The 25,602-nt window shown below is 37.1% G+C and overlaps 1 protein-coding gene across 1 annotated transcript in view; it reads right to left on the reverse strand.

Annotated features, from left to right (window-relative positions):
* Positions 1-25,602, reverse strand: part of ADGRG6 (adhesion G protein-coupled receptor G6) — a 113,592-nt gene that overhangs the window by 40,545 nt on the left and 47,445 nt on the right. Inside the window, exons 4-8 of the mRNA XM_026088877.1 lie at positions 22,354-22,422; positions 18,205-18,288; positions 11,093-11,178; positions 8,641-8,693; positions 8,498-8,557 (exon numbers count right to left, since the gene is read on the reverse strand). Coding sequence (XP_025944662.1) covers positions 8,498-8,557; positions 8,641-8,693; positions 11,093-11,178; positions 18,205-18,288; positions 22,354-22,422 — 352 coding nt within the window. The remainder of the gene's footprint in view (positions 1-8,497; positions 8,558-8,640; positions 8,694-11,092; positions 11,179-18,204; positions 18,289-22,353; positions 22,423-25,602) is intronic.

A 25,602-nucleotide genomic window follows, 5' to 3' on the forward strand; every position in this document is an offset into this window, starting at 1 on the left:
AAAATAGTCTCTGTAGTGTCTAATGCCAAAATCTGGTCTCTAATGGCTTAGGAACTTAAAAGCTGATTCATCTCACTTCACCAAACTGGTCAGGATGGGACAAGTTATCCTTCRGAGGGTCTCTCTCTCCACTGACTACAGAGGAAGCCTATAAGATTGGCTAAGAACAGATGCCTAACGTTTAGATGTCTAAAGTTTGATGAAGTGTAAACCACTCTGACACACTTCTGAAAGTTTTAATCCTAATTAGGAAAGTCTGGCTGCTCGGATGAGTAATACAAATTTGAGCAGTAATAGCTGTTTTGTGCTGTAGCTCGCTGCTACTTTCTTGGGCATAAGAGTAGTACAAAGTGCCTAAGTCTCCTTCCTGTGAGAGAAATAAAACAGTCCCCACCCTTCTCCTAAAACACAGCTTTTCTGGAAGGGAAATAATGAACAGAAAAGCAGTTCTAGCAGGACACAGGAAAGAAGCCCAGAGTGGAAGGCTCAAAAATTTCCTCCTGGGGCACAGAAAACACATGTTGGAGAAGAGAATTTGTCGGTACCCAAGAGCATTGCTTGGCTCTTATTAGTAGGAGGTCACGCCACTGAAGCATGGAACATTGGATCTCCATGGAAGCCAAAATGTGGAAAAAAGAAAAAAGTAAAGCCTCCTTTGGGCTGCCTTCATCTTAGCATTGCCCTTGGATACCAGGCAGTCTGAATAAAGACAGTCCTTCCTAGTGCATGAGCAGTTCCTGGCAGCCTGCAAAACGGTGGCACTGCCAGCATACATATGGTGAGGGAAAACACTGAACAAAGCCGCTTTCACCCGGACTCCCCAATGGGAGACAACAGGAGTGAGCTAAAGGGTCTTGCTGCCTACCTGAAGAAGAAGAGCAGAAGAAAAAGTCTGTAGGGGCATTGTATTAGAGAGAGCTGGCAGGGCTTTGAGGTACCCCTTCCTAGACAGACCAGGGCTTCATTTCCAAAAATCTTCTAGAAAGCCATCTCCAAGATGACAGCTCAGAACTAGACTTTTTGGAGGTGCCTAGTCTGGCACAAGATAAAACTACAGCTTATTGTGCAGATGTTGCTGTCAGATGGCAGATTTAACCCTCTTGATGTCAGACATCATTTTGAAAGTGAGTATCTCCAACCAACATTTCTGAAGTGTTTTCATAAATGAAATGGCATTAAAACAGAAAATAACATTAGAAAACAACCTCTCAGTCTATGAAAAAAACACACAAAGCCCAAACCTCATAACAAATCCAAGAATGTAAACTAAGTATTCCACACATCTGTTGCAGATGTGACCCGAAAGTAAAGGAATGTATGCAGTCATTGGGTTGGTGTTTTTTTTTTGAACATCAGTACCTTTTCCTTTTTCCTTCCAGTATCTCCTGTTTTATTTTTCACATATTGCTGAAGAAGATAAAAATGTGGCTACAAGTTACCTGCTGKCTTGGCTTGTTTTTTTTTCCAATGGATCTATTTCAGCAGAGAAATTCCAAATACCCCTGGCAAGATCACTCCTGCTCTGCTCTCCGATACACTAAGTTTCTCCTAACATTCCTTTGGTCTCCATGGAATGTTTAATACATGGCAATAACCTCAGTAGGGTGGATGTAYATTAACAGGCTTTTGGTATATACCTCAGATATATTACGAGGCAAAAGTTTATTATGGCATTTATTTTTAGCAGAAGCATGAAAATTGCCTATGAGATTGCCAATTCCTTCAGCCCTCCAATACTTCAGCCCCAGAGTCTCCTGGCATTTAACCATCTTTCCTAAAAGATTCTGGCTTCATTCATCTATTCCATTTACTTTAGAAGAGGAAAACTTAATATACTGGTGCCACTCCCTACCTCAGCACTTTGGCTGCAAAGCAGAAGTCATAAGGGACGGTTGCTGAATACTACTATGCTGCTTACTGAAGTATTCCCAACTAAGCAAAATGATATTTAGTACCCATAACTGTGCAGAGGGAAAACAGCAACAGAACAGAGGGGATAATGGTAGATGAGGTAGAACTGGTTACAGGTAGCCTGAACAATTATAGGGAAAAGTACCAATTATGAATCACTACTAAAATCATCTGTTAAACCTTTATATTATCTGTTTTCTGAGAAACTCTTGGAGCACATATCAGGTATGCTGTGTAATAAGAACCTGTTGCATATTATGATGAAAACTGCAATTAGTATAAACTTTTCAGAATGACTCATGCTAGCTTCCTGCAGTAAACAATAAATACCTTTTAACTTGACAGTTGATGCAATATGAAGCTGAGTGTTTCCTTCCATCTTTATCACACTCAGCTCCCAGAAAGAAAACATTTCAACAATGAAGCATGAAATTCTCAATTTGTGAAACAGTAGGCCTACACTCACATAAATGGCATTATTGACATGCTGTGTTTGTGTCACTGCATTTACTACATCCAACCTTACATCTTTTATTGTGCATTGTATAAAAGCAGATAAATTCTTGCAGGAATAATCAATTAAAGCTAATGGCAGGTTATATCATCTATGGTTACTTGTACTACTATTATGGCCATCAATATAAGAAAACAGACTTGGTGTAGGTATAAAAAATGAAGGCAAATATTTATGCCTCTCTTCTCTTTGACAGAAATGGGCAGAGCTGAAGCAAGTAGGAAAGAAGGGGAAGATCACTGTCTGTCTCACTTTGTCCTAGTGAGCTGAGCTAAGCGGGTTCAGAGAGAGCAGTTTAGCAAAGCTGCATCCTAATCAGAGGCATAAAAGAAGGTGGGGGCGTCTTGGCTGCCCTTACTTGTATCACAAAGCCTTCATTCTGCTCTGGCGGGGTGACTCAGGAGCTATTCTAGGACAGTGTGCCTACACATGGGCTGTGGTCTAACAGCTACACTGCGCAAGGATCCTGAAGCAATGACTAACAACGAACCATATGAAGCGTGTAGTACAAACTCAAAGATACATGGTTGAAAATTATTAATGCATATTTCTCCTCTCATTTTAATTGTACTAGACAGGTTGAAGTGATACTGAATTATTGTGGTCGCCAACAAATCACTATTAATTTGTTTCTTTGTTGATGTTAATTGATTTAAAGTATAATGAGAATAAAGAATAATGAGCACCTAAGTGCTCAATGAATCTAAATTTCAACTGAAAGTCACTGCAGTTTTGGTTTCTAACTACCCAGGCATACTTTTAAAACTTTATTTTACATGTCAGTGCTAAATTCTTTACAAATCTTTCTGCTGTGTTGGCTTTAAAGATAAGTGGGGCTGGTGCATATACTTTAGGCTGGCAGCAAGGCAGGCCCACATACTCAATTACTCGTAAACACTGCTGAGTTCTGCACATTAACAGGACTGCCAAAAAAACAGCTGACCATAACATAAGTTACTCAGTGAAGGATGTATTCCAAACTGTAGACAAAACACTAGAAAATATGCAGAATGAGACAGAAAGAAATGCAAGAAGTCTGCTGATGAAATCTAAGAAATACTTAAATCTGCAATGGAATCTGCAAAAGCACTTTCCCCAGGTATACTATACTCAATTCTTGTCACCCTATCATCAAAAACTACAGCAGAAATATAGGGAAGTTAGAAGCATTCCACAAAAATGTCAGTTGTGGAGAAACTTTTTTTTAAGGTGACTTCGACTGTGATAACATTAAAATGTCCAGAATAGAGAGCAGAAAAGTAAGACTGGGTATAACAGACATATTCAAAGAAATGCAAAGTATGGAGAGGTTCTTCTCTCAGAAGAAGATATTATAGAAAGGATATAAAATTTGAGACTTCAGGACATAAACTAAAAATTGCAGCAATTTTTTACACTATTAAGAATAAGAGCAACCTAAGCCTTCCTCTCAAGTTAATGGTCACTGTATCAGAATACCACTGCAATGTAGGATGATTATTTCTCTGTTCCTGTGTTTGTTTCTCTGGGCCTTGTTCTTCCTTGGAGAACTGGTGCAGGAATTAACAAACAGCTGCTGCTTTTCAATAGAAAGCATTTATTAAAATGCAACAATTTGGTATGAATATATTGGTATTCTTTACTAGGGACTAGAAAGGAAATGTAGTAGAAAGTCAAAAGAAAAAGGGCTGGAATACCTAATGTTTCAACAGTTGATCTTAGGCGAAATGAGCTTTTGTTTACACTAGAACTATGTTACAAAGCTACAGAGAAAGTCCCTTTTCTCCCTGAAAAAAGCAATCCATCACTTTGCTAAAAATGGCATCTGACAATGTCAGGCCTGTATCAAATCCAATTAAAGTTGGTGGAAAGATTCAAAGGAAGTCAGTGGAAGCYGGATCAAGACTAGATAGCTTCATCAGGAGAATTCTTCAGTAATTCAGGAGGAATTCTTGAATTCTGACTACTGTGATGAAGGCTTTCTTTACAGGTCATGGATAGAAGGTGCCAGCAGGGCACTGTGGAGAAACCTGAGGATTTCTCTTAGGCTCTTYGTTTACCAAAGTTCCAAGCATAAATATTACACATAATACATACAGGATGGCATTTTAAAGTATTTCTCAGCACTGGTCAAAGTTGTCCTTTACTGTGTTCAATAATACTGAAGTTGAAGTCAAAGGGAGTAGAGGGGGGCCAATTTCAAGTTGTTCCTAAAACCTCAGCAGTAGAAACCAAGAAACACATCACAGGTGTTCATTTATAATAAGAATAGATTATTATTTCATAATGAATACATTTGAAGTATTATACAAAGAATGCAAAAGCCTAATACTTTGCCCATTTCATTTTACTCAGTTTAGTAACTAAAGATACTTAGGACTATAAAAGCAAAATTATGTTGCTCTGATGTTGCTAACTCATGTCTAAAACCATTACACAATCTAATTAGCTGAAGTTTTATCCAAGTGCATTAAACTTTACATTAAGCAACAAGCACCCAAGAACACAGCATGCAGGATCCTGAATCTGCTTTACTAAAACTGATGGCAAAACTCCCATGGACTTCAGAAAAAGCAGGACTAGACATGGTCATCTCTGCTTTCCTGCTTAGTTCTTTATTTTCATTTCTAACAGAAGAGATTTCTGTTTAAACTTAGTGGTCTTAACAGATTGCTAACACCATGTTTTTTAATTTGGATGAGTTGTTTAACAGTAGAAACATTAATGTTGTTTCCCRTACTAGAAGCAATTAAACACAGGACATGGGCCAAAATTATGACAAACAGGTAGCTGAAGCTGCAGCAAGCATAATCGCAYTTGGCTGCTAGGTGGAAAAGGTTATAAATGAAACTGGGACTTGGGTTCTCAAAATTGCTTGCAAAGTAAAAGAAAACAGGGGAAAGCAGGGACACTGAGCTGCTTAGTAAAAGGCAATTCCCTTTCTGAGGCGGCCCAACATTAGTCATCTGATAACACCGAGGCTCAGTAAGGCCCATCTAAGAAAAGCAGCAGCAGCAGTTGCAGAAAGGTGTGACAATCTTGCAGTGCCATAAAAGGCAAGAAATTAATGAAAGAAACACAGACATATAATTTATTCATATAAAGAACACAAATTGGCTTTAGTTCCAAAGCTTTGTGTGAAATAATGGGGGAAAAATAAACAATTATATTTGCAGCCCATTCAGAGCTCCTTCCTATTTTATTTTGAACAGCTGCCCTCTGATTACGAGATAGAAACAGTACGACTGGAGGAGAAAACTAAACCCAGACACAAGCTAAAAAACAGCTGTGACAAAATTCTCTCTATTAATACAGTTAATCTACCACAGTACTATCTTGTTACACTGTTGTCATCCAGAGATCATTACAGTGTTCAAGGTGCTGATAGTAATATATACTTTTGGACTTGGCACTGTGTGCGTCTCTCATCGCCATGTACAATTAACGCATAATAAGCACCCTGTACTTTGGATTGCTGCACCTCACAGAACTCAGCAACGAAAGAATAACAATTCACTTCCACAGTTTTGTTTCGTTTTGCTCTTCTCTTCTCCAGAATGCAGTGCGGCTTAAAATTTTTTTTTGGAAAACCCCTATTTTTAACAAGCCAAAAAATTCAGCTTCCTACCTCCCACTTTCAGCTCCTATTTCTTCTCTGAATCATTCTGTCTCTATTGGCTCTTCCACTTTCTCTTATAAGAAGACTGGGTGGGGGGCCCAGTAACATAAGTTTCTTGATAAGATAACAGTATAGCAAATAAGGGTTGAAGCAAAGCAAAATGGATGGAAAAGGTCGGAAAAGACTTTTTTTAAAACTGCTGTATGAAATAGTAATCCAAAAGGTAAGGAAAAAAATTAGATCTGAATGATAACAATTTGAATTAATGCAAGAAGAGGAGAAACATGTCAGAGAGCAATTTAAAGAATTATGATAGTGTCTTAGAAATACAAAGACTATGATCCAGTGCAAAATTCAGAGAAGACAAGAGATAAGGTTTAATGAGTAAGATTAAGAGTAATATGATCATTTATGTAGAAGATAATGTTAAGGCCGTGGTGCTTATGGGTTAGGTCTGAAGTTTTTATTGTGGTGAACAGTTTGGCAAACATGAAGGAAAGTGCAATAAAAAGTACTTCAAAACTAAGGGAAATAGTGGAAAGTCTAAAACTATGAGAGAAGCTTTATTCTTGACTAACCATAATGGAGATCTTTGGGAAAATATTGATATAAATAATTTATAGAAATGTACTAGAACTCATGACAAGACTGGTATTTCAGTTTCTCTTTAGACCATGCCTTCCTTGAAAAACTGTATGATGTATCAATAACATGTAATTACATTACCTTTAAAATGAGCAAAGTAAATAGGAATGGGATTACTTCCACATACCAGTGATATATTAGAAGTAATTTAGTGCTAGATTCACTGTATAGCAACTATGCTAATGCCTTATCACAGAAAATACAGTAAACTCCATGGACTAAAAGGAAAGAAAATAAGAAAAAGAGAGAGGACGATTTTGCATATGTGCTTACTCCTGAAAGAATGTATTTCTGAGTGGGGGATTGACTCTTCAGGCAAATCTTTCAACTCTCACAAGGCTCTCTGGCACAAAACTGAGGTCACAGCATTTAAGCAATATGTAATTAGCATGTGAACACTGCCAGAAAGAGACTATTCACATGATGAAAGTTAAGCCTGTGCTTAAGTGCTTTGCTGCCACAGAGCTTAACACTGTCAGACAGACAACTGACAGACTTTGTCTATTTTAATGAGCTAGAATCATTTCTCCCCATTCCCCTCCTTTTTTCTTACAGATCGTGAAGAAGAACAAAGTCTAGCAGGCAGGATGACAGGAGAGTGACAAGAAACCGGGTGTGTAGTTTGGGGGAGAACAGCCGCTGACAAGCTGGGCGGCTAGTCTGGTAAAAGATGCAGCAATAAGGATAGGAAAAGCTTTACATTCCCTAGCAGTCTTGCATTGCTACTAAGACCTGAGGCATGGTCTGCTCTTAAAAGGTTTTGCTGGCATAACCATGTCATTTGGAAGTGTGAAAAGAAAATCACACCCACATCACTACACTGGCAAAAACCCTACTGTAAATGTAGCTCAAGCAGCAAAATAGCCCATTCAGGGGCTGGGTTTAAGCTATACCAGTTACATGTTTTTGCCAACAAAAGCTGTCTTTCTGCTGTGGGTATGCAGGAAACAGATTGTACCTTTTACAGATCTTTTCATGTGTAGGTAAACTCTCTAGAAAACTGGAAGCATCAGCAGCTACTTTCCGATGCTAAACTGGGAATACTGGGCTATCTCTGCACTTAAAAAACTCAACTGTTATCACAGCAGTTATCAACAGTTAGCTGTTAAAGTCCTTGACTACACTACTTTCGCTTACACAGCAAAGAGATGCATCCCATATCCAGTTGTTCTCCCTCCTCCCAGGACTAATTAYGTTTTGGTCCCCTCTCCTTAATTTGGTCCTAAGATTCACTCCCTCCCCATCTATCCCTTAGAAATTGGGCTGCTGATTTCAAAGAAATCCCCTGAGGACCAGTTTTCAGGGGATGTGACACATCTAACGTTCTTTGGCTGCCTTTGAGGCCGTCCCAACTCTAGTGCCTCTGAGCCCAGCAGAAGTCAGGAAATGAGGGCATATGGTAAACAATTTAACTCACACTAGCTTGGCTTTCAATCCCAGCATGGTTCTTCAGTTTTTTGCTTCTAATAAGATGTCTGTTAACTCAAAAGGCTCTGGTTCAAGAGAATAAATACAGTGACAGGGAGACAGATACCAGCGTACCAGTGCCTGTTGCTAAAGAAAGCTGAGTGTGCCATATCACATACATACAATGTGTCTATTAGTTTTGCAGCAGATGATCTGCTAAAGTTTAAAGAAGCTCAGTAGGTTTAAACTAAAATGAACATCACAACCAGTGGGAGGCTTTTGAGCCCATCCAGAGCACTCAGTTTCCCAGCAGTCATATATTTAGAGACTGGCAAGATATGCCCCGTAATATGCAATAAAGCCATATCCACTTGTAATAGCAGGTGTTGCCTCTATCAATAAAAATTCTTTAAAGACATTACCTTTGACTATCAATGCTTCGTTTTTCTCTTACTCCCTCTTTTATGGGGCCAGGTTGGATGCTATAAAGGTAAAAATAAATATTAAGTAGGGTGGGGTAATTCACAGAAGGAATGTAGCTTAAACATCTTCCCCCTTCATTTACCTGATATTAACCACATACACAGTGTAATTCCAATCCTGGAAAGTATGGTTTAGCTGAAAAACAGGAAGACATTGATCATAAGAATGATAAGATGTTAATAGGGGATCTCCGTCGTCTAAGAGAGTTAGAATTTCACTTCTCTTCCTCTTGAGAAATTTCCTTTTATTTTTAAAGCAAAGAGAACACTCTCCCACATGAATGTGGTTACTGTTTTATTAGATGTACAATTGCTGGTGAAGAGTGGGTTTTTTCACAGATGGAAGGGAATCTTTATAAGGTAATGACAGAGTGAATGGGTGGGAGAACAGGATCTGAACTCTTTCTCCTCTCTCTCTCCCCACCATCTTAAATTCTTAGAAACACTTGGATTAGAAAAGATTTACTGACAAAAATACAGGATCAGTTTTCACCTAAAAGTCTACAATCTTATGATGATATCTATTTTAGAGATGTATTTTATTCATCTCTGAGTGGGCCAGTGCTTAATTTTCCCCTTTGGAGACAATGAGATCTTTACCACTGATTACAGGGGGTACAAGGGCAAGCTGTTAATATCTGCAAAGATGATGTACATGTTTCTAAGCTGACTCTCCCCATCTACAAAACTCAGGTAATGTGGGAAGTCAGAGATTGCTTATTTGGCTGAGCAGACTAGATGAGGTCAGCCAGTATGTCCACCTACACATTACTATAAGGGATTATCTACAATGGGGAAAACTAGCAAGGAGCTCTCTGTTGTCTAGGAGAGAGAACATGCAGAGTAGATGGTGCAGGTATTCTTAAAAGAGGCCTGAGATTTGAGAGAGTGCCTGTACTGCTGAGACACTCTGGCTTTCCATGTGCCAGTGACTTTGATAAACCATTCCCTTGCCTCATTTATGATGCAAAATTTTATGCAAGTCTGCTGATGCCAACATTCCAGGTACTGCATATTTCTGTAYGGCTTTGCCTCATAAATTAGATCAGGGACAAGAAAATATCTGTATGYTGCTGCAACTATTACCTCAGGATACCGTATTATCAAAAGCAAATGAAGGTAAAATGAAAAACTATAGGAAACTTACTATCAATTAAAAAGTCAGTGAAATAGTAATCTTAATTCTCTAACAGATCTAAACCTTCCGAGCATGAAATAGCAGATGGTCAAGGTGGCTAGAATTTAAATATCCTGGGTGAAATTCTAAAATGGTTCATAAACAACTTGCTGTTCTGCCTGCTTTTCTACTTTCATAAATGTAATGTGATGACTTCATATTTTTAAGATAAATTCATATTTACATTAGCTTTAAAGTAGAAAATTTCTTTAAAATAACAAATGTCAACACTAAATGACAAATATTTATTAAAAATTTGAAGCTTCCCTGGGTCAATGAAACATGGCAGCTAAAGTTCTTTTCATTTTAACAGTACGTTGATAATGATTTCATGAAGGGTAGGGGGCAGGCGTGCTAAAGACTTTGGTGTTATTCTATGATCTTCACCTCCTTATGTTGCAAATCTGTTTTTGCAGTCCATCCACTCCTGCATACTCAGCCAGTGCCAGGTGATACCTTTCTAGACTCTCTTAGATGCTCAAGCATCTAAGTATTTTGCCTGGGTACTGCTTGCTAAGGGGACAACCTTAGCAAGTGTGGATGACTGCATTTCTGGCTTGCAGATCACTGTGGATACTTTCTCTTCCTTGGCTTCTGCAAGCTGAAAGCCTCCAGGTTTATTAAAAGAATAATAAACAATAAATGCAATATCTTTATTACATTACAATTTCATGTAAGCAGTTGATATAAGGACTACTTATAGAATGTGTGAGTGCAAGTATATGAACTGTATCTATATTCAGACAGGTAAAACTTTTCGAGGTAGAGAACTTCAATAATCCTCCATCTAGGGGACCCAGGAAGAAGCCTTATGTCTGCTAAAATGTGTTGAAAAGGTATAGCTACTCGAAACCCCAACAACTAACTTATGGCAAGACTTGTTAAAGTAAAAATTATTAGGGTAAATTGGAAAGGTGTACTGCCTCACACAAATGAATACTGATTGCTTATTGTTATCTTTGCTATCATAATATAAATTCAAAACCACATTAGTACTTGAAGAGAAAATTCCACTCTGTATAGGGACCAAGGAACTTAAGACACCTGCCTCTTTCAATGGATGATTTTGATTTCTACACACTTTCCAAAATCTCAACTAATATTAACATTTTTTAAGAAGCTGGCTGGTACAATGGAGACATTTCAAAATTTTATCCATAGTGCCTAAAAGCCCACACTAGATTTGAATTAGGTACTGTGCAAACAAATAATACAAAGAAAGATCGGGCTTCAGCGGGCACATATTAAATCTAAGTTCATTTGGAATTCTCGCTCTCTCTTTTTTTTATTTTCAGACTGATAATATCAATAGGGCATATTTCTACATGCATTCACACATAAAAGAAAACTTAACTTACCCATCTTGCAACCGCATCGTGTACTTTTGATGCTGAGTTGTGGTTTAAACTAAAGACAGTTATAGATATCCTGTAGAACAGCCCACCTGTCCATTAAAAACAACATTACAATGTTAGAAACTTTGATTCATGTATAGTGATTCATGTATAAATACTATTTTGCATATGCCTTTTATGCAGTGTGTAAGAGCAAGATCATGAAAATATCATGAACTTAAAAAACAATTATAATTACTGAACTCTGCAACACAGATAAATTCTGCTCTCAGTCATATTCTTATAATCCAGAGAAGACCACTGCAGATTCCTTGGAAATTTTTCAAAACTGAAAACTCTGTGAGAGCAAATATGTTTTATCAGTTGAAAGTCACAAGATACCTGAGGACAGAATCAGAAGGGAGCAGGGCTATCCAATTATTGTTTTGGCAGCACCATCTTTTTTCTCAGTTCTGGTGGTAGCCGGACAGTAGAAGAACGAACAAACCATCTTTCAATCGCAGAATGCATAACACTTGGCYTGGAGCAATTTTATAGTCAATAAAATTGTTTTGAAATGGCACCAGGTAAATATAAATTCTCTTGAAGCTCAGGATTTGGTAGACAGCATTTTTGTCACTTACGAGATTTCACAAGTAATAAGTAAAATCAAGTTATATCATAGCTGGGCTTTATGTTAAAAAATGTTTCTTTTCACAAGGCAAAAATTTTTCATTCAGCTACTACAAAATTATATCTGCTCTTGTGGAATAAAATGTCCCTGGATGTGAGGGAGGTTTAAGAACTTCTGTATCAATTTAGTTCAAAGTGCGCGCACATATGGCATTGTTTGGTTGGGGCCTGTTAGCAAATGAGGCTGTGGTCTTGATCGCAGATACTTGTATTTATACAAATCTTTTGTAAATACTGCAGAGACACTTCATAGGACAGAGTAGGACACAAAGCAAATTATATGGAAAACTCTTTCTGTCCCATGATTAGAAAGGAAGTGCTCTATCTTTCCAAGTCTAAATCAAAAGAGACTTTTTATTGTAGTTTTATACAGGTGAACAAATTTCATCATTTTACAACTTCATAGATACTACTGAAGATCATTTTACAAGATCTTAAAAATAAAATAATCTAACAAAAATTTGTAGTCTTAGTATCTTCCCATTTAATTGTGCATATTTGTTACTATCCTACTCATGAGCTGGTTTGAGTACTGTTCTTTCTCTTCCTTGTGGATTTGATCATACTCTCACTGAGATTAGTATGAAAATTCCTTTGGGATAAAATAGAGCAGAATCATTTTCTTGAAGAAAGATGGTTTACCAGTTACCTTTTTTGTTATATAAGTAGTATGAACTTGGTTGCTTTTTAATTAATTGCCTTTTTTCCTCCCTTAAATCAGTAAATACACAAATTTGGTGTGCAGTTTAGTCTGAAAATGTCATTTTGTTTGTAATTATTGCTGTGATAGTTTCAAATAAAAAGTGAAAAAATTAAGTCTGAACTTTAGAAAGAGAAAACTGGACTTTGGTCAAGCTGAAAACATTTGCCAGAAGACTTGGATCTCATACATATGCATATTTCTCTGTATATACATATATTAGATTTGATTTTATATGTATAATGTGCATCTTACGTACTATATAGATACACATATACAGAAAGTGTGCATAATGTATATTCTCATGCATTCATATGTAATCATATATATAATTATACAGTCTCATTTATATAATTATGTATATGGATAAAATTACCTTAATATAGGAATATGCAAAGTATTTTTAAAACCAAACTTAGTATCTACAAATTAGAATGAATAGCTTCAAGATCTCCACCAGATGGTGACCCGAAGCATGTTTTAACAAGGCTAACAAAGAACAAGAACAAAGAACTAATCTACAATTTTAAACACTCTCAGGAGACTGCAGTGGCAGATAGTAAAAACTAAAAATGATTTCTCACTTTCCAAATTAAATAGTGGAAATCCCACCTCAAAATGCTGAATGAAAAAAAATATTTTTATGGGCAGAAATTTGATGAAAAGTAGCCAAAGATACTTTGCAAAAAGAGGAAAAAAAGAACCTGGAAAAACAATTCTCCCCTCACCCTCCCCCAACTAAAAAAATACAATGATCAATGAAATACCAGGATTGTTTTTTTTTTTAATTCTCTYAGTCAAATTTTCAAAAGTCTCTATAAGGTTTCCATTGGGCCTTTGCTTTTTGAAAGTTAAATCTTCAAAAACATATGAATACTGTAAGTGAAAAACACCCCCTACAATTTAAAATAATAAAATGATATAAAATACATAAAATACGTAGCGACCCAATATATCATCCTCACAGTCTCATGAGAGCTGTCTCAGTTAGAGAAGTACACAAAAATTAGAAATCACACGTTAATGACATTTGTTATCACTAAGATGTTACAAGTTCCCTTCTACTGTAATTAAATTACTATTCTAAAATCTTTTCATATGCTAAATGGAACTACATCTAAGAAATCCAGCTACTTCTATGTTCAGTCTACCAGCTGAATATCTAATAGAGAAGACATGGGTTTTTTTCTACATCTAACTTGATGGCTTGACATACTGTAGTTGACCTCAGGTCGACATAGGCAGCCCAAGTCAGTGAAGGAGTAACATAAGCAAGATAAAAGGACTGTGGGAGAGCTACTAAGCTGATGCGGTGGTGGATACGGGGTGGTATTTTGGCTTGTTCCAGATGATAAGTTGGCCAAGGGATGAACATGTGCTGAAATTGATGACTGATGGTACATTACAGGAGAAACCGACATTTGGGACTGCATGAAAGAGTGATGGATTGCTGCTCCAGTTGTCAGCAGACTGTGGTTCAAGATCGTCTCTTTGTTCTGAATCATAACTCCACTGTACGAAGATGGCAAAGATATTGCATCATCCATTTTTGCAGTTCTTGATGATTCCAAAATAGAAGAGAGATTTGCAAAGCTTCCATAATCAATATCTTCAAAAGATAGAGACATTGTCTGTGTTTGTAAATCCAAGGAATGAGTACTAACAAGATTCACAGAAGACACTCCTTCACTGTGCTTGCTAAAGTATCCATCCACCTCCCATTCTGAATCCCCTTCTGAAAGACCTGATTTGTTAGCTGATGTCAGAACAGCAGAATTCCTTATTTCATCATCACCGATGATCACTTCTTGTTCTACTACCTGTAGAGCGTATCTCAGAATGTCGTCAAGATTTTCAGCAGAGTCCTGTCCTAAAACAGACAGATGACTTCTCAGTGTTACTGTTGTTAGTAAATTTAACTCTGCWACGTTCCACAGAGGGATCAGGCTTGGAGAAATCGGATCAAGATGATTCTGAAGACTTTGTGGGAGTGGAGGTGTTGAGTAGCTGTTAGGCGGAACACTGACTCTGAGTTTTGAGTCTGAATGAAGAGGGTGTCTCATTTCCAAAGACAATGTCTTTGTGAGGAAGTCAGAACTCACTGGGCTGTTGTTTTTTAAAAAAGCATCTGCAGCTATTTGAACTTTACTTTTTGCATTATCAGTAGTATTTGTTATAGCATTATTCTCTGAAACACTCTGTGACTCCAGTGATTCATGAGTTCTTGTACTGTTTACCAAAATCTTAACTGATGTATTGATCAGGCAAGCAGTTTGGCTATCTCTTGAACATGAAGGCTCAGTTCCTGAATGTGTTGGAAGGACTGAATCAAGCTCCTGACTATTGTTTAAGAAGGTTATGTGGGTTAAGTCACTTAATATATCAGCTCCCATTTCCATGTGTAAACTACCAAAGGTCATTAATTTTTCTGTGGAATTTGCAAGTGCCATATCAAAGTGGCTTACCTGCACCTGTACCGAATGTTGACTCAAAGGTGCTTCCAGGGAAGGCAAAGGAAATTTTAAATAAAATTCACCACTGGAAGATATGGTTAGGCTAGTAGAAATGTTCACTGTTGACTGCAACTGTGATATTGACTTGTCACTACTTTCTGAAATCTTCACTGAAAGGCCTGAAACAAATAAACTAAAGATTTGTCTTTCTGAAGTTGGTGTACGGCTAGAGAAGTTCATTTCTTCAGCTCTGTGACCTAATATACTAATGGTAGGAGTTGGCTCAGAGATACTGTCAACTTCAGTAGCTGAACTAATGGATGGCAGCCTCTCTGTTGGGGAAGAAAGCAGTTTATTAAACAAGAGCCACCAATTTTCTGATTGCTCCCCAGAAAACACTTCAGACACTTCTTTCAAATGATATGAAACAGTCCAGAAACTTGCTGTTAAAGAAGGGGAAATATCTACATCATTTGCTGGAAAATCCAAGTAATTTGGTTCCCAGGAGTTGCCAACTCTATTCATGTTCTCTGGTTCTAATGTGTAAAAAGTTGACTCTTCATTTTGACTATCATTATGAAATGCATCAAAATTGTTGCCCAGGTCTCCATTTCCCAGGGTCTCACTTGATTTCTTTTGAATATATCCTGAAGGTTTTAAATAATGGGGCCAATGATTGCTATTAGATACAATTATGCTGTCACTTTTCAAGTACATGTCACTCAATGACTGTTGATAAATAGGCAGTGTAGTTACAACATGCTCAAATTTTGAACTTGTCCAGCTTGTTCCTACCAGAAGTGCTGATAATTTTGGTAGTTCTCTGCTGTATCCTAGGACTAAATGGTCATCCGTTTGCTGGATGTCAGGCATAATTTGTGTATATGTTCTTTTTATGTTTTGGAAAAAAACTGTCGAGTTTGCATATGCAGTCTCCACAGAGGTTAAATTTGTAATGCTTCCTGAGTGATGTTCCTTATCGTATGTAGATTTTGTAAATGGAAATTCACTGTTTGCTGCTAACATAGAAGAAGATTTCCTATTAGCCTTGCCTTCTGCTACTTCCAGGTAAACATTCTGAGATGCAAATTCCAGAAATTCTAGTCTACTTTTCTGAAATGATGATTCATCCTCTGTAGGTGACATAGACAAGCTAGGAAGAAAACGGTAACTTTCTTGAACGTCAGAGGTGATACGATGGTGAAATACACTCTCACTCCTCCAGCTCACAGGTTCAAAGATATCATTTATATGCACGAAATCAGATRTGCCACTGTTGGAGGACAAAGTTCCCAGGGTTTCTTTTCTGTGTTCATCAGTGGTGCTTCTGCTAATGGAAAAATGCAATGCTGACTCAGACCCAGAACAATCTAATCCTTCTGCTGAAGTCCATGCTAGCTCTGCAACAACACTTCTGTTTTGAAGAAGAGGAACTGCTGCACTCTCATAATGAACTGTAACAACTTCTGCTGCATCATAAATGTCATGAAAAGAACTTTTAGAATCATTTGTAATATTTGTACTTGGTAACTGATTCATCACAGTATTATCTAGGTCCATTTTTTCTGTAAAATCCTCCAAGGTACCCTTGTCAGTCTCCTCAGAAGCAGCTGATGTGGACTCAGATAGAAGAAACATGCTGTACATATTTTTTCTCTCTGGGTTTTGGTTCTCATTTGCTGAGTTTTTACTGAAATGGAGAGGCCTTTGTTTCACTGGCCAAATAATTGGGGTTGAGATAATTCCTATGGTTTTTACCCCTTCTATCTTAGACTCTTGCTGCCTTTGTGGTCGTGAATGGGAGGATTCAGGTGAATTTCTCTTCTTTCTGAAGATAACTGTAGCAGGAAGTCTGAATTCCTGCAGGTCTGCGTGCAGTAAGCCACATAGTTAATGGATTAAAGAAAATATATGCAACCTAACTCTGTTCTTGGATGTCTATTCTTGGTCTAAAAATCAACATACTGTCTGTGAAAGATCATGCCAGTTAGATCAGTGGAAGTTTCATTTATTTTTACTGTAAATGAATTTGGCCTACTTTGCTTAGTCTTTCTGCTTTCTGTTGGGAGTTTCAAAGCCAAAGAAAGGACTTGGATGTCCAGATTTTATTCACACTAACATTAACAGGGCACTCAGTTCCTTCTCTAGCTATGAAAATCGCAGCTGGGTCTACTGAACTTTTCATGGTGAATATAGAGTGAGAAGCTCCAGAAACAGAATCCCCTCCCCAATTTGGGAGGAAATAACCAGGATTTTCTTCTTACTTGTACAGCTCAGTAAATCCAAATAGGATGAATTCAGATAAATTCTTTCATATTCTCTACTGTATTGCCTGATTGTCAATATACAAGAAATGATTTGCCAAGAGAAAAAGCACTCCAAGAATTTTAAAACCTATAGTATCAATTGACACATTAAAAAAAATCAGATGCTAATATACTTCTGTGGAGCTCACTGCTAATAAGACCTTTACTAAAAAGATACTTGAGCCTCAAATGAAAACGTCAGAAAAGTAATTGTTTCCATATTACTATTAATGCTTAACAACTATCTTTAACAAAATAATAAATATTTAGTAGCTTCTCACAAAATGATGCTCAGTCTCTGGGAGACAGTGATATAGAATTTGAGAAAACCTCCAAAGAAATCTCTGCTTTTTTTCTGTGCTAATAATAGGCTCATTTACTGCCTTATTTTTTCCCTTAATCTTTCTAGATGAAAAGTAAACGATATCTGATACTGTCAACATTTTCCCTAGTAAAGTCTGATCCAGCTCTTCTTGAAGTCAGTGGAAAGATTCCTGTTGACTCAGTGGAAGTGGTTTTGCTCCGTAAGAATGATTCCACTTGGCTTCTGGAAGTTACCAGCGGGGAACAGACAATCCCAAAGTACTACTGCCCTGGCTGTACACGCAATAGCTACATGATGCCTAATAATCTGCAGTGATAAAACATTTCAAAAGCATGATTATTCTCAATCTCTATAAAAAAATACTTATCCTTTCCCTTGTTCTTTGCATAGGTAAATGGAATTGGTGACACAAAGTGAATGCCTTTCAGACAAGAACTAGGCAAACACGATACAAAAACACTGAGTTTAATTCTGTTCTCATTTATACCATTCTCACATGTGCAAGTCCAGTGAAGTTACTCCTGATTTTTTTCAGTGTAAATGAGATCAGAACTGAGGCATGACCCTTGACATTATGATACTATGAAAAACACACCTTAAAATACAATACATTTGCTCGAGACACAGTACAAGGAAAAATGTAACACRGGATTTCTTACCATTGTTTGGCTTATCGGTTCTATTAGTATCGGGCATGTTAGTGGTGACAATGGGTGGTGTAGGAGTAGTAGCATTTACAGTAGCTGGTAACAAAGATGAGAAAGAGGTGAACTTGAATGAAATATGAATGTTAATGAGGTAAGACAAAATGGGAACAACGCATGACAATGTAAAATGAAACCATCTACATATAATGCCATACATGTTAAAAAAAACACATTTTTTTCTGTACAAAGTGATGAATGGATATGAACTGAGGTTTCAGTCCTGCAACTTTACTGTCACTGACTTCACTGGGAGTATGGCCAGTGCAGGGGTTGCAAAATCAGTCCTGTACTGCTTTCATAAATTCTAAATCCTCTTATGAGAGCGTCAGATCCAAACAGCTGTGCAAAGGCCAGAAAACAGATCTCATAAATTCTAAGATGCATGCACTTAGAATATTTGCTTCTGAAAAAAATAGTTGTCCCTACTCAGGAACTGAAGACTAAGAAATAATGTGAAACTAAAACGCCCATGTAAGGATCTAATTAGCTCCACTGAACTCCACGTAATGAAGAGAATTAAAATCAGACTTGAAATAACTGGAATGGATTATATTTTGAAAGTTTCATGCAGGATTTTAGCTGTACTGTTCCCAATGCAACTAACAGGAGTCATCCCACATAACACTGGAAAATGTTTCCCAGAACTGGCTAGAATGCTTTTCTAACACAGTGTGAGAAACAAAATTGCAAATTCCCTTCACAGCAGACTGGGAGGGTACACATTCCAGAGGAAGAAAACAATTCACAGATCATGCTACTAACTTTTCAAATAATAAATTGGAAAAAAAATTAATTTTATCCAGTAACTCCCAGGGAATGCAAATTCATTGACTGATAGATTTCTTTTTTCCTGAAAACTCCTTTTACAGTGTGAAGATTGGTGCAGTATAGTCTCACAATGTTACATGTCCTTTGCAGATTTTGGCCAAGAACCAAACCRGAAAGGTTAAGAAATTGTATTTTAAGCAAGAAATTGTATTTTTGATTTTTGTGAGGTCGTTTTAGTTGTGAACTTTCTATTTTCTGGGGGAGGGGAAAGGAAGGAGAACAGATCTACTTATCTTTGTTAACTGCTTTCTAGTTATGCTTTATATAGCAAAAATGCCGAATGACTTAGTTTTTGAATATTCAACATTATATTTCAATAGCTTGTGCGTTTTTAGCTCTTAACATAAATTATAACAAAAGAGGACTATATTAGCCAATTTGGCAAAAGGAACAGAACTGAGAAAGACTATGGGAAGTGTGCCTATGGAGACCTACATTCTGTAATCCATTTCAAAAACACTTTGGTTCTTTGTCATTAAAAATTTTGCCTTTGGAAATCAATTTTTTTTTCTAACCTATTTTATATTTTGATAATAGCAAACTGCCAAAGATAGTGCTCAATAACAATTACAATCAAATGATAATATTTATATGGATGATATATGGAGCAGGCAACGTTGATAAAGTTCAGAGGACCCCACTAGCGTACAGAATTCCCTCACTTGTAACTCATGATGATCAGACGAAGAATCCTGTAAATCAAAAGTTGTGAGCTAAGTTTCAGTTTCCTTCTTGGAAGTGAGTAAGTACTTGCAATGAAAGAAGTACGAAAATGTGAAAGAGAAGTTAAACAAATCTTGACAGGAAAGACAGCTAGGAACAACAGCCGACACAATGTTCTTCAGTACCCTTGTCAGTCTGCTTATGGGATGTCCCCAACATCATCGTTGAGGATTAATACTTTGATGAACATTGTTTTGGTCAGATGTTTAAGTAATGCCTTACTTAGCAGAATGGATGGAGGAAGGGAAACACTGAGCAAAATGGCAGTACAAACGAACAAACCTCTGTGCAGGTTCCTATGGTACTTTAAGGCACTAATAGCTTAGCTTAATTTGGTTTGTAGCACTCTAGCCTCTGAGTCTAAAAGTTATAAACTCAAATCTCAGCTTAGGGAGTGGGTTCATGTTCAGGTTTCAGTGAGAGAAAATATCTAGGGAAAGAGAGGGAAGAGTTGGAGGCTGCAGCAAACAGGGGTTCTAACCAGGAAAGCGAGCATGACACCCTATAATATAAAAAAGCTCTTCCTCCATGTAAGTTCAGGACTGTATGCTTTGAGAAACAAGTTTTAAGCCTTCTTACTGATTTTATCTTCCAACCAACACTGTTAAAGGAGGTATCTTTCAACGAATGAAAACATGCACTAACTTTCAGATCCTAAACAATATCATACGCATGATAAAGAAAACAGTACTCTTTCATCAGACTGTAGCTGACAAATAATCTGGCATCCAGACCTTTGTTACTGGTGCTATTGCACAACACAGAACAAACAAACAAAAAAGAGAATCCAAACTGACTTTTCAGATTAGAGTAAGTCTGCAGTGCTGACAGAAATAGACAGACAGTTTTTTTTATGATTTTCATTATTACGACAATGATGATGACAATGATGATGATGATGATGAACTGGACTGATCTGACACTTCCAAAGGAACAAACACAGAACAACAGTGACATTTTGCCAATCACTTTGCAGAGAAGGTAGGTATGTCAGGAAACATTAGTATTACCCCAGTGAAAGTACTCACAGTGTTTATTGAAGGCGTGATGGTCTAAGGATTTAAAAAAGACAAGTTTGAAAGACAGCATCTTTTAGTAGAAGTAATACCTTCTACTAGACAGGTTAATAAAGCTATAAAAAAGGATGAGGCTTTTAGGAAAATGGGCCTGTTTGTCTGAAAGTGTATTCGTTTTTGCAGCCATAGCAGTTGACGTAATTAAAGATATTCTCTCTCCTTACACACCATGCCATTCTGATAGAAGAAATCTCTCAGAGTTCTTCCAAGAGTACAGACAAGCACCTCTAGATGGTGGCTGCATTATCTTTTCTGTAGAAAAGACTAATACTGAATGATGGTTGCTGCCATATTTACCTAAGGCGTATCAGTAATAGTATTTGGATTGCATTACACTTGTTGAGTCTGATGCCTGAAAGCTGCTGTTTGACATCAGATTATGATGATAACTAGCATTTTACTTTCCCTATGGACATCAATACAATATGCTCCAAGACCCTGAGCAAATTTACCTCAGGAACATCTGGGAGAAGTACACTAAAGACTATTTTAGATCATTTAATGGCTTCCTAACAGGAGTGCATTTTGCTTTTTATTTTTAAGCTAAATCTGATTTACTTGGAAATGTTGATTTAGAAAGTGATCTAAGACTCCCCTCCTCCATCCTTTCTTATTTCACTCTCTCCTGTCTCTGTCTTCTACCACTCAGCTTAAAAAGGGCTTACAGAGCTTGACATTATTTTGGTGCAGCTGCTGCTGTGATTCAAGTTTAGCATAGCATATCACCTCATTAGCAGGTTCTGTGTTCATGAATGCTCTGTGCAAATGGGCAGATGTTGTTCACGTGGGACATTTTTGTAGAATTTAAGCCTCTAAGCAGAGCTGAAGGAATTAACTAGCCGTGCATGTCCAATGATTCACATGGCTTGGAAATCTTTAGGGTTCACCTATTCCTTGCATTCAGCTGAGATGACGTTTCAAGAGACCTAATGAGTTGTTACATGTGGTGATCTTAACACTATTAAACCACCACTAAGTGCTGCAACAAGTGTTTTATTAACTAACAGCTGCTAGATTTTGCATTTTGATCATAACTTTTTACCTGATAATCTCAAAGTACTAAGCCTCACAGCAGTCTGTTGGAAAAAATCTGGATAATAATCAGTTCCTTTATTTACATCTGCTCATTTTTTATTTGCAGATGTACCCACTTCCTATCCTGATTAATAGTTTACTCTTAAAACGTGCAGAAGGAAAAGAGGTGGAGAAAGCATGAAACCAGCAGATTAATTCAGTTTTGATATAATGGAGACTATTTGGAAAATATATTATCAAGGGAATGATCACATTCTTTCCACTTATTGCATGTACAGGACACCCACACATCTGATGAGGCTAAGGAATTCCTCTCCTTGCTACTTTTTATTACAGTTCAGCCTTTTAGAAAGAAAAAAAGTGAACAGAATCAAAACAAAACCAAAGAAAATAAAGATTTAACAAAGATGAAACTGTGAAAATGACCCAGCCTTCTTACCTTGGCAAAGGCTTCCCAGGTTTGCACAACTTGTTGGTTCAATTGTAGAGGAGGGAATTAGGTATGAGCCTTAAGAATAAGAAAGACAAATAATTAGAGAGATTTGGCTACTGGACATAACACCATCATGTCTCAAAATACATTATATCTTGCAGTGACATAGTCCTTCTCTTGATTTCTCTCTTGCAAAACTAATAATGCCATATTGCTCAAAAGAATTGCTCATAAATATCTTTATTTTCTGATGCTTCCAAGTGATCAGAAGAATGAAAATCTCACTGACTTGCCAGCTGCATTCATTTACACATCCTTCGCTGTTTTTTTTAGACTCTCCACAGCTTTAGATAAACAAAAAACATCCCACTAAGTGAGTGCCATTTGTGTATACTCCATGAAACGGCTTTGAATGGAGGGGTCAGTATGGCTGTAGAACTTATGAAATCTTCATGAACAGTGCTCTGGCACCTTGAAGAAGTAATCACACTCTGCTGTTGTAGTACAGGCTGCCCACTGCACACTTCTGAGAAACCTGCCTTGTGATAGATGCCAAGTAGATAAATAGTGATTAAATTTGTTCCTGCGCCCAAGGCGTGGGCATGATTAATATTCTGGCATGCATGATTAATAAACAGATAATGTTACAAGTCTATATCTTTACTGAATTATTCATAACTACATGCATGCATTTTGGTGATTTAGAAACAAAACAGTGGATATAAGAATGGTTAACATAAAAAGAACTCATGAAACTGCATTAATTACACTTTGTATATCCCAGTGGTTCAGCTGCACATACAGCTGCTTTTGCACATTATGTTGAAAATAACGGGGCCATACAGCATGGTAGAATCTGAATCTAGTGGGACTGTTGCCTTTTTGGCTCTAGTTTCACCACTTCAAAATCATATTGGTTCAGTGAGGTTCTCTCATGAAACATYGTATCTTTCCATAAAATTAAAGAGCCATCATCCACCAGCTTGTCAGGATAGCAATGAACATATTTCCTGTGACGCAAGAACAGATGAAGTCTGGGGTCTGAACTCAGCAGTCATATCGGATGGATATTATTACATGCATTGTTGACTGAATATAGGGCAGAATTCAAAATATGTGATCCTCTACTGATATTAAAGCTCAGGAGTTTTTTTAATGGTTTAAGAGATACAGGAAAATTTTATGAGCCACCTCCTTGGTACATTTATTTACTTCTATAAAAGTAAACTGCAGGAAGCTTCTTCTAAGTGAATAACCAACTTATGGGTCAGATTTTTTTTCCAAAATATATTTGCTAATATTAAACAGTCAGTATCAAAACCTGCTGTAAGTTCCTGCTCCTCTTGCTTCTGTATCAGTGAAAGATCACCTGAAAGATGGCTTGGAAAATCTCCAGACCATCATATTTTCTTCAGTAAGCATTTTTTAAAAAATCATGATTTCAGTTGGTTAAACTAAAAAAAATCCACTTTTGACATAATTCTCATATTTACATTTACACCTAAGTCAGAAGACTGTACCCTTTAAAGGGGAATATTTTCAGTCAATATATTAAATAACATTTTTTAAGGTTTTAATCAGGTTGAATTCCAGCCAGACTAGTCCTTCCTTCAGTATGCACTCAGGAAAGCATAACGATCTGGATGCAAACAGATACTTCTATCAGTAGCAGATAAGTATCTCAAAACTGTTCATATACTTGGCAAAAGCCACCTTATGAAGCCAAGTTATGTGAACAGCAGATACAGATCTGCTGTACTATGGATACTGTGTGTGATATATATCACTTACCTTAGATGTCTAAAACTCAGACATCCAAATCGGCACTTGTCATGCTAGACGTTCTTTATAGCCAGAGAAAGGGGCACTCATAGAGCATAAACCATCTCACTTAACTGAGACATCTATTTCAATGTGAGATTAACTGACCTTTGGAAAAGCCTTTTTCACTCCACTAATCATAAAGAGCATTGAGGGTAATTAGCTCAGCCTTAAACATCCATCCTTCAGCTGCCTAAGGACAGATCCCACCCCAAGTTAAATTTGCCAGTGAAATTAAGCACTATGCCAGCCATTGGGAATGAAGGACTCGAATGAAGTGCACATGAAGAAAATGCTGTGATTACAGTCACGACCAGACATAAAGGCAAGTTAGCCTTAAACTGCGTAGGTCATATCCTGCTACATGTGTAGCCATGGCAGGCTGCAAAATCCATACAAAAAGCTGATTAAATACCAATCAGTTTGTCTGCACTGAGCTCTGTATTGATGGGGTTACTCTGCTATCACTATCTAAGCTGCTGCTTTCAAAATTAGTTTGGATATGCCTACCCAGGCTGTGAATACTGCAGTGTATATATACCTTTAAATACAAGTAGTGCTAAGGTACAGCAATAAAAACAAAATCCTGTCAAGTCTTCCAGAAACACCCCACGATGACTGCACAGCTGTAAAATCATGAGTCTAAGGAATAAACGAGGAGAAGGTAAAACTATGAAAAGATTATCTGGAACAATTTGCCAGTGTTTTTATGCTCAGTAAGTCTACTTGTAGAAGCTTTGTCTGAAAAATCATGAAAACAATAGCCCTTGAAAAATGCAAGTGTCGTTCAAACACAAATATGTTGAGTTCACTGCTAAATGCTTGGTTTTTTGTTTTTTTTCTTTAAGTTACATGCAGCTTCCTAGGAAAGCATTACTGGAACTGAGTGAATATCTTTTCTAAATGAATCCTTCCATTGAGGCTAAACGAAGCCCAATCAGAGAAAGTAATCTCACCACTGTCAGTGGTTTATTCATGGTTGATACTCTGACTCATCAGCTTTTATGTTAAAGGTTGGTTACAATGAAGGCTTTTATTCAGGAAGATGAAGGGAAGAAAAATCTAACAATTTAATCTCTTGGATTGGTAACAATTTTTGAAATGGTATTGCACCCAGTATTTTCGGGTTAGGGAAAGCCTGTATCATAGTGGTTATTTAACATCCTTGAAAGAAAAAGACTGACTAGGGAGCAAAAATTTTCTCCCAGGCTTCCTTACAGGAAATAACAACGCTTATGTACAAGATACACATGAAGCAGCATGTATAAAAACCTGGGCCTACGTTCTTGCTAATATAATCATGCTGACATACATTTTCCAAAATAATGTTTTGCTGTAAGGAAACCACTAAACAATGACATCACAAAGAATAAATCTGTGCTGTAGTATAACAAATAAGTATATTATTTTTATGAACATAGCAATGATATTACT

Source organism: Apteryx rowi, unplaced genomic scaffold (genome assembly GCF_003343035.1).
Source record: "Apteryx rowi isolate R43461 unplaced genomic scaffold, aptRow1 scaffold_792, whole genome shotgun sequence".
Classification (NCBI taxonomy): Eukaryota; Metazoa; Chordata; class Aves; order Apterygiformes; family Apterygidae; genus Apteryx; species Apteryx rowi.